Source organism: Protobothrops mucrosquamatus, unplaced genomic scaffold (assembly GCF_001527695.2).
Source record: "Protobothrops mucrosquamatus isolate PMUCROS unplaced genomic scaffold, P.Mucros_1.0 scaffold320, whole genome shotgun sequence".
NCBI lineage: Eukaryota > Metazoa > Chordata > Lepidosauria > Squamata > Viperidae > Protobothrops > Protobothrops mucrosquamatus.
This window is the reverse complement of record NW_015386659.1, coordinates 601324-611883: the sequence shown is the minus strand read 5'-3', so window position 1 is coordinate 611883 and position 10560 is coordinate 601324. Positions and strand designations below refer to the sequence as shown.

Genomic DNA, 10560 nt, shown 5'->3' with positions numbered 1-10560 from the left:
GCCGGGCACCAGAAGGCCGAGGCGGCCTTCGACGGCGAGGGAGGCGGCTTGGGCGGCGCGAGGGAGAGTCCCGCGCGGTGCGGAAGGCGGCCGGGGCGGAGCGTGGCCGGGCAACCAGGAGGCATGGAGACTGGCTCGGCGCTGCAGCTCAGCTCAGCCGGCAGCAGCAGCAGCGGTTTTCTCACCCTTCTCCTCTCCTTCCTCCTGCTGCCCCCAAAGATTTGGGGGCAGCAGGAGGAAGGAGAGGAGAAGGGCGAGAAAACCGCTGCCGCCATCCTCGCCGCCCCCGCGCTGCCCGGCCTCACCCTCCGCCCATCCGATGGAGCCGCGGTGGGGGCTGGTGCCATGCGGCCCGCCAGCCCCTCGTCCAGCCTGGCTGCTCCCCCCCGGCACCCCTCTTGCCCCGGCGCCCGCCCGAGCTGCCTGGGGGGCAGCAGGAAAAAGAAGGGGAGGAAGAGAAGGTCAAGGAAGCCGCCGCCAGCACTGGGCCCCAGGAGGCGGCTCTCCTCTCCTACCTTTGCTGAATCTCCTTCTTCCTTCCCAGCAGCCTGGACTCCGGCGCACCTTCCTGGCCAGCGGGTCTAATGGTCGGGCTGGCTAGGGATTGCAGCGGCTGGTCTCCCTTGGGCCGCGGCTTGCGGGAGGGCTGGCCCGCTCAGCGGAGCCTCCAGTGGGCCGCTCCCAACAGGGATCCCATGGCTTCCCCGGGCAACTCCAAGGCCACGAGGCCCTGGCCGCGCTTCTCTCAGGGGGTGGGGCATCTGGGTGCAGGGCCAATCAGGAGCCCTGCAGGAGGTAAGTCCGCCTGAGAGAGAGAGAGAAGGGAAGCGAAAGTGCCTCTCTGTCTCTCTCTGTGCAAATGGCGGAGGAGACCGTGCGGAGACGGATGCGGAGCGGTGTCTCGGTTCCTAACACATCGGAAATATGTGTTTTCCGATGGTCTTAGGCGACCCCTGTGAAACGGTCGTTCAACCCCCAAAAGAGTCGCGACCCACAGGTTGAGAACCGCTGTTCTACTGCAACAGAGGAAGTCAATGCCTTTTCTTTTTCCCTTCTTCCCCTCATTTTTCCCTTTTTCTGTCACCCTTTGCTCGCAAAAACCCTCACTCACTCTCTTTCACTTACACTTTTCTCACAAAAATCACTCATTCACACTTTGCTCGCAAAAGCCCCTCCCTTGCTCTTTCACTCACTCACACTTTGTTCGCAAAAGCCTCTCGCTCGCTCTTTCACTCACTCACTTTGCTCGCAAAGGTTTTGGCTGGAGAGGGAGAGGGAAAAAAAACACTGAAAAAGAGAGAGAAGAGGCTTTTGTTAGCGAAGCGGTGAGGAGAGAGCAAGTGAGTGGCCTTTTTATGTCACATAAAAATCATTTTGAGAAGGCTGCACTTCAGATATTTGACACTATATAAGCATTAATGCTGTGGGCCATATATTTTTCACAAAAATCATAGTTTATTAAACAATGGCTAAATGCCCACAGCACACAAGACCAAAACCAAATAAATTATATTATACTTAGCATATTATCTGAAACCGTCATAAACATGAATCACTCAATTCAAAGCAATAAGCCATTACCCATTGTTGCAGGGGAGAAAACTTTCCAGTCACTGCTTTTAAGACTTCCTGACTAGCAATACCACCAAGTGCAGCTGTGAGAGGAGCTAAAGAGCCCTGAGACATCCTTGATAGCCATTTCACAATGTCTTCATTTACTTGATGCTGTAATTAAAACAAATAAATATTCCAGATATGAAAGCATATATAAATTCTATAAAACAAACAATTCATCCAGAATTTATTCCTCATTTAAATCCAGCCCTTCTTCTCACCATTGTAATCATAATCTGGCAAAGAGATACCAGATTAAAAAGCAGCCATAAAATTTTAAAAATGAATAACTTGAGATGTAAAAACAACTGCCCTGCTACAAAGCACAAGATCATGCTGCAGCACTCTCTCCCCAGCTCGTCCACACTCACATGGCATGGCAGCAATCCCTAACCAAGCCCACAAGCACTTACCACAGCACTTACCACCTCACTCCTAGTGTTTACCTACCCTCTGGCTTACCTGCAAGCCACCCAGGACATGCAATTTCCAGAGACTTTCCCATTAACTTTGCTTACAGGAAGTTGGCAGAAAGTTATTAATCATAGTCATGTGAGGTACTTGCTTAATGAACCATAATTTTCCCTTAACAACAGCAATGGGAACTGCCAGGATTGGCATCACAAAGTAATATGACAATGTGATGTCATGATTTATTACTGCATCAATTAGAAACTGAAATTCCAGTCCAATTACTGTCATTAAATGAGGGGTATCCATACATATAATTCTCTACCCAAACTGGAACAGAATTTGTCATATTCAGATCTCCACTTAACTTTCATAGTTAACATATCACTAGTGTTCAGAAATACCTAATTCAAAACAATTGTGGAAATCTGTTTAGTATTCTTGGTAGAAATATAAAGAAATATATAGTAAACATTACTCTGTTTGTATTTGTAAATTGTAATTTATTAGCCAACATGGTGCATCATAGTCACAGAACCTTCAAACATGCATATCAGAGTTTCATTTACTACCTAGAAAAGTGAACTGAAAAGTAAACTGAAGTTTTAAATATTACTGAACTTTACCTTGCCTTCCAGGGTTTTACTTAAGGATAGAGCTATCTTCACCATTTCTTCAGCATCTTGAAGACATCTGGAGAAGAAACAAAAACAATGTAGCAATCTTACACTACTCTTAAAAGCACATACAGACACACTTCATGAGATATCTGATATTACTTTTATTTTTTATCTTTGGTCTACCTGTCGAGTCCTTTCCAAGGACCTGGCACAGGCAGATGTGGATTTATTATTTATTAAATTTGTATATTGCTGAATTATGCAGACTACCAGCAGACAGTTAAAATATAAAATATCCACAATAACAAGACCTAAATGCTGTCGAATAAAACATCTAGAGTATGAAGAAATAAAAAATAAACTGCAATCTTGATATTAAAAATGGAAAAAAAATTCAAAACCAGGGGAATTGCATAAAAACAGAAAAATGATAATAACAATGAACAATAATATTTATTTAAAAAAATTAAAATCCCTGGAAAAGTAGAACAGAAATACCCCTTCCAGTATTTGAAATGTTCTCAATCAATAAATTCTGAAAGCTGAAAAATATAATCACAAAATATTTGAAAGGCACTGGGTTGAAAAAAACCTGTCATTTATTATTGGGCTTTTTAAAAATAGTTGCTGTTGCTTTGGAGAAGGGAACTTGTTGCTGTTACCTAATTTCAGACAGGGTTCTTTCTTTTGCATCTTCGTTTGCTCTTTAAAAACTCATTTGATCACAGAATGTTTTAGATTTTTTTCAATACCAATAGTTTATTTTAATTCTGAAAATATATGCTGGATTAATTTATATAGACAATATTGTAATGCAGATAAGTCATTTGGGATGGTTCTTCCATCAATTTGTTATAATGTGTATAGAATGCTGTTCTAGTACAGCAAGGTCATAAGAATTATGAGAACTTAGCCCAAAAAGAAAGCAACTACTCAATAAACTGTAATAACTCTTTCAAATAGAATTAGGATAATATTCAAGTTGACATCCACTATCAACAGAATCTAATAAATTGGAGGCTGATTCATTGAGCATTGTGTGCCCCTGACACATTTCTGATACTGAAATCAAGAAAACAAAATCAGAAGATATCTTGTCCCACTGCTATCGTTCACTCTACTAATGCCTCGAGGTTTTAAGATTTCCATGACATTGAAGGCTGAAATCATACCCTAGCAAAGTACAATAGCACAGTTGTCTGAAAAGTTCACATTGTAGGAAAGCTTTTAAATTGTATTTATACCTTGGTTTTGGAAGGCTTTCATGACAATAGATGAATAAAGATTATCTGAAAATGTTTTTATTTAGAGAAAGAAAAACAAGCCAAAAGAAGTAGAAACAGTGTTGAAAGGGACCATTTTGCCATTAAATCTAAGCCAGGGGTCCCCAACCCCCGGTCCATGGACCGGTACCAGGCCGCAGCATGCCAGCAACTGGGCCGCACAAACAAGCAAAGCCCCATCTGGGGGGTGCAGGCAGTACACAAAACCATGCCCCCTCCGGTCTGCAGAAAAAACTTTCTCCACGTAACCGGTCCCTTGTGCCCAAAAGGCTGGGGGACCTCTGATCTAAGCCTCCTCTATGTAGGAAACCAAAGAAAACCATCCTCAACAGATGGCTGCCCAACCTTTGCTTGAGCTATTAATTTGAGTTTCTGAAATCGTCAAATAGATTGCAGTTTTTCTGAGCTACTATGAAATTTAATACTTTAATTTCCTCAATTATCCCATCAGAGCAAAGATAATGGAAGGTTCTACCTGCTCAGAGGGCATACAGAATAAATAACAGGCAATTTTCAAGCATTTCCAGGGCAGAATAGCCTGAAAAAAGTTAGGTTTGTACAACTGTCTTCTGGGTCTGTCCATCAGTCCTGAAAGATTGATATAATGAAAACCTACTGAAACAGTAACTTCATCAAAAGCAGATGCAAAAAAAAAAAAAATGATTCAAAAGCATCAGTTAAGTCGTTGTTGAACTAGACCCTGAGCTTTTAACTCCTCCTGCTTTTTGCAAGAGAGAAAAAAAAATACTTTTTGTTCGAGTCAGTTTTGACTAATTCCTGCAGGTTTGGGGCAAGATTTTTCTAGAGCTGAGAGGAAGAGACTAGCCAAATGTTTCCCAGATAGCTTTGTGCCCCGACAAGACAATAATTCATGATCTCCCAATTTTTAGCCTGGTGCTTTAACTACACCAAACTATGCTAAACTGCCTCATAAGGATTATTTGGACTTTTTAAAAATGAGCTGAACACATTTTTGGGGGAAGATTCAAGGCATCAAATAGTACCTCTGCAAGGAAAGCTGTGCCCCATCCTGATAAGAAAGTGCTTAGCTTTGATGTTACCTCTGTCTGGAGGACATTGCGGAAAGTTAACATTCAGAAAGCAGCAGGCCCAGATAATATCCCTGGCATATTCTTAGGGAGTAGGCTGATGAGTTGACTTGTGTTCTTACAGATATTTTCAATCGTTCATTGCAGCAGGCAGTGATTCCTACAGATATTTTCAATCGTTCATTGCAGCAGGCAGTGATTTCATCATATTTTAAGACTGCCATTATTTTGCAAGTGCCCCCAAAATCTTCAATCATGGGTCTTAATGATTATCGACTTACGTCCATCATTATGAAATGTTTTAAAAGACTGATAAAGGTCTTCATTGTATCCAGCCTCCCTGCAGCATTTGACACATTTCAATTTGCTTATTGTCCAAATCATTCCAGTGAGAATGCTATTTCCTATGTTCTCCATCTGAGCTTGACACACTTAGAAGAAAGAAATATTCATGTGCGAATGCTGTTTGTCGACTTTAGTTAGCATATAATATGATCATCCCTCAGTATTTAGTAGATAAATTGGGCCTGTGGCTTCAATACTCTTTTGTGCAACTGAATTCTTGATTTTCTCACTGATAGGCCCCGTATGTGCGAGAGTTTTGGCTAATATTTCTAACACTATATTCTTGAGCACAGGTTCTCCTCAGGACTGTGTCTTAAGTCCACTGTTGTTCACAGTGCTAACCCATGGCTGTTGTGCAAGGTTTGCTACCAACCATATTGTGAAGTATGTGAATGGTACAACAGGATGATAGTGAAGTGATTATCGGGAGGAGGTAGAGGGTTGATTACTGGTGTAATAAAAACAGCCTGGTTTTAAATGTAGGAAAAACAAAAGAGATCATTTCGATTTCAGAAAAAACAGGCACAGCCATATATCCCTGATGAGCAGGTTAGTTTGATCACTCAATGAGTGAGACACTGGTGAAGCGGCCACAGCAGCGCCTGCATTTTCTGCATCCTATCAGAAGAGCACATTTTTTCCCCACTATCCTTACCGCTTTCTATAGAGGGATGATTGAAAGCATCCTGTTGTATTGTATTACTATGCAGTTTGCAAGTATTACTGTTTCGGACAGGAAGGCTGTGCAGAGAGTGGTGAGGATGGCAGAAAAGGTGACCAGTTTTCTTTATTACCTTCTGGGAGAAGGCTTCACGGTATCTGAAGCAGAAACAACTAGATTCTGTAATAGCTTTATACCATATAATATCAATCTTGTTAACTGTCAAGACTCTTTTTTCTGTCTGTGATTAGTATGTATGTATGTATATATATATATATGCATATGTATATATATATGTATATATATATATATATATACACACACACACACACACACACACGTGTGTGTGTGTGTGTGTGTGTATTTCAAAATTTGGATTGGCAAAAAAAAAAAGATTCCTTTCTCCCATATTTGGGCCGACAGGGTGCACCAAACTCAAGATAATATATATATATATGTATGTATGTATGTATGCATGCATGCATGCATGCATACATACATACATACATACATACATACATATATATTTGGGAACCATAAACTGTGAGACCACCAGGAAGTTCTTAAAAACTATAAAAGTTTTAATAAAGTTAAAACACCTAGCTTTCGCTGGCTTCCTGCCAGCATCATCAGGGTGACAAGCAGTCAATGGGATGGCTATTTATAGGAGTGGTGCCTTTTGCACCTGGCTCCTAGACCTCGTGATCGGGCCCAACCGATCTTCCTGCGTTCGGCTCATAATCATCGTATCGCAAGCTGACACGCTCCTGCCTCCCTCTTCCCCACCTTTACTCCTTCCCTTCTTTACTCGTACGCTAAGGGGGGGATTCAGTTCTATGCCCAGGGCACCTCCTTGCTGCTCGTTGCCCCCATCTCTCTTCCTAATCACGCGTGTTCCAACCTTCTTCCCCTTTCTCTCGTTTCTAGTGACCTTCTCTACCGTCTCATTCGTACCATGTGTCTCCACCGCACCAGGTCCCATTTCCCCCCAGCCAACTCTCCTCCCCCTCCTCCCCTCCTCCTCCCTATCCCCAGCCTCACTACTCAATCCTTCGTCCATAGGCGTGCGTGTGATGGTTGCATCCAGACCTCCCCCCGAACCATCCCGAGGGGCGGTCGCTGGCGGCGCAGAACGCGCCCCAATGTTCGTCGTCGCAACCTCGCCATTCACTTTCACCTGCGGCACTCCCAATGTGAGGGGAGTACTCCCTTCCTCATACGTGCGTCTCTTCCTTCCTCGCGGGTGCCCATTCACCCTCAGCGTAGCCACGGGGGAATCCTGCCGCCCACTCTCCCTATCCTCGCTTCCGACCCCCGCTGCGGAGTCCCTCCTCCCTTTCTTCTCTTCACTCACACGTCCATACCTAACCCATTTCTCCACCTCCAGGGGCTGCATCCTAATCATCCCATCACCAAACCCGTGCTCTAACATCCCCTTGCCCCCACCACCTCAACCTCCCCCCCAGTCTCTCGTTCATGGGGGCGTGCATAACGATTACTGTACATCGAAGTTAGTGCATGCGGTGCCTTGATGATAATGGGCCGCCGCCGCGGGGCACACCCCAGCCACCGCACTCATGGTCCCATCCTCTCTTACTTCCTGTGGCATCCTCCCCATGGGGGGAGCGCCCTCTCTCCTCCACTCGCATTCCTCCGTTCTCCAGGGCCGCGCGAGCATCCTCTGTGGTGTCCTCCGTACCGGGGGGGAGGAGCTAGCCGACTCCCAGTTCTCACACCCCCTCGTACGTGCACCGGGGGAGTTGTTCCTATGCGAATCCCTCTGGGAGCGTGTGGACGCTCTAAAGTTGCACACTACCGTCCTCTTGCTTCCCCGTGCCTCCCCTGGATTGCTGGAGCAGGGGGATCCCACAGGGTGGCAACACGGATAACGTTGATTACCAAGTCGTGAGGGGGGGTGTCAAATCCTTTTCTTTCACATCCGTCTTGTCTCCGAGGCTCAACGGGGGGTAACACTTTGGTACGACTTCCCATCGGGCGCCAGGGGTCACTTGGACCATCGTCAACCCGTCTTTTGCTGTTAATGCACTCTTCCATCTGCTATTCCATTCCCATGCCCAAACGGTTGTTTGGCGGTCAGTTACTCCTCACCCGGGCACCTTCGGGGCTTGCACTTTTTACTGCCTTCCTCCCTGGGATGTGCGCCAGGGCATTGGATGGTTTCTTATTCAGGGATCGACCTCCCATGGACCAAGTTCGTAGGGCAGCGTGTGCAGGGCACAGGTCCACATGGCGGTTAATGGACCTCTCGTTGGAGAGCCGGGCCTCCTTCAAGAGCCGGCCCCCTTTCGTACTGTCCATAGCAACCACCTGTGCGTTCTCAAAATCAAATCTATGCCCCGATTCCTCCATGTGTGCCACTATTTGGGAGTACCGCTCACCTCTCCTAACCGCTAACCGGTGCTCATGCACTCTAGTTTTTACTCTCTTGGATGTCTCCCCTACATAGTTGGCAGGGCAATCCCTGCAGCTGATTTTGTAGATGACACCCGACTTTTCCGCGGTAGGGAGGGGGTCTTTGGGTCTCATCACCTTGGATCTCAGCGTTTGGTTGGGGTTATGTGCCACCCTCACCTTATAGGGTCCAACAGGCGGGCCATGGCCTCCGACACGTTGTTAATGTAAGGGAGGGTGACATGGGTCATCTGGGTTGCAGGCTCCTCAGTACAGGGTCTGATATGAGGTCCACGTGACACACTATGGCGCCTGATGAATCCCATGGGGTACCCATTGCGCCTACATACCTTCACTAGGAGTTTCCTCTCCTCTGCCCGGACCCTAGCCGTGCTGCAATGTGAGTCAGCCCTCTTAAAGAGCGTCCTGACACAGCTAGCCTTGTGGAGCAGCGGATGGTTGCTATCGTAGTGCAGGATGCTATCGGTGTGAGTGGGCTTGCGGTAAACCTTGGTTCTCAAGGTTCCGTCACGCTGGCGTTGTACCAGAACATCCAGAAACGCCAACTGACCCTGATGTTCCTCCTCCTCAGTGAAACGCAAGTCCACATACATCGAATTGAGTGCATCCACAAAGGCAGCCTTTTGGTTCCTCTTAACGACGGCAAAGGTGTCATCCACGTAGCGGGCCCAAAACCTAGGACAGCACTGGGCTAACGCTACGTGCTCCAACTGTTGCAGCACGGCCTCAGCTATAATGCTAGAGATCGGTGACCCCATGGGGGTACCCTTGATCTGTTCAAACGTGGCGCCCTGGAACGTAAAATACGTTTTCAGGGAGATTTCTAAAAGGTTCACAAGGTCCTGCGGTCGGAGGGAATCCTGCTGTTGTCCAGTACCTCTGCGTTCTAAAAAGTCGCTTACCGTCCGGATGGCCAGGTCCTGTGGGATGGAGGTGAAGAGGGAGACGACGTCAAAAGACACCATCACCTCATCATCCTCCACCCTCAGAGACTCAGGTGATGAGGTGATGGTGTCTTTTGACACCATGGAGGAATCGGGGCATAGATTTGATTTTGAGAACGCACAGGTGGTTGCTATGGACAGTACGAAAGGGGGCCGGCTCTTGAAGGAGGCCCGGCTCTCCAACGAGGGGTCCATTAACCGCCATGTGGACCTGTGCCCTGCACACGCTGCCCTACGAACTTGGTCCATGGGAGGTCGATCCCTGAATAAGAAACCATCCAATGCCCTGGCGCACATCCCAGGGAGGAAGGCAGTAAAAAGTGCAAGCCCCGAAGGTGCCCGGGTGAGGAGTAACCGACCGCCAAACAACCGTTTGGGCATGGGAATGGAGAAGCAGATGGAAGAGTGCATTAACAGCAAAAGACGGGTTGACGATGGTCCAAGTGACCCCTGGCGCCCGATGGGAAGTCGTACCAAAGTGTCACCCCCCGTTGAGCCTCGGAGACAACACGGATGTGAAAGAAAAGGATTTGACACCCCCCCTCGCGACTTGGCAATCAACATTATCCGTGTTGCCACCCTGCGGGATCCCCCTGCTCCAGCAATCCAGGGGGGGCACGGGGAAGCAAGAGGACGGTAGCGTACAACTTTAGAGCGTCCACACGCTCCCAGAGGGATTCGCACAGGAACAACTCCCCCGGTGCACGTACTTCTGCTGTAAATTGGATGTCTGGATGGAATGAATTCAGTTTCTGTAAGAATTTGGTGGTATCACATCGCTTGATGACCGCAAAGGTGTCGTCCACATACCTAACCCAAAAACCTTTGCGGTCATCAAGCGATGTGATACCACCAAATTCTTACAGAAACTGAATTCATTCCATCCAGACATCCAATTTACAGCAGAAGAGGAGGACAACAACACTTTACCCTTCCTGGATGTCTTGGTCCATCGCCTTCCAGATGGCAACCTATCAACCACCGTCTATCGCAAAGCCACCCACACCGATAGAATTCTCCACTACCAAAGTAATCATCCTGTATCGCATAAAATCAGCTGTTTAAGAACTTTATTCAAAAGAATCAAGACCCACTGCAGCACAGAAACAGCAAAATCTAAGGAGAAAGCATATCTTCTCAGCATATGCAAACAAAATAATTACCCACCAAGTTTCATTAAACGTTGCTGCAAAGATAAGA

At 46.6% G+C, this 10560-nt stretch overlaps 1 protein-coding gene across 1 annotated transcript in view; it reads right to left on the bottom strand.

Annotated features, from left to right (window-relative positions):
* Nucleotides 1-10560, bottom strand: part of UBA6 (ubiquitin like modifier activating enzyme 6) — a 135793-nt gene that overhangs the window by 39559 nt on the left and 85674 nt on the right. Inside the window, exons 13-14 of the mRNA XM_015815162.1 lie at nt 2652-2718; nt 1582-1725 (exon numbers count right to left, since the gene is read on the bottom strand). Coding sequence (XP_015670648.1) covers nt 1582-1725; nt 2652-2718 — 211 coding nt within the window. The remainder of the gene's footprint in view (nt 1-1581; nt 1726-2651; nt 2719-10560) is intronic.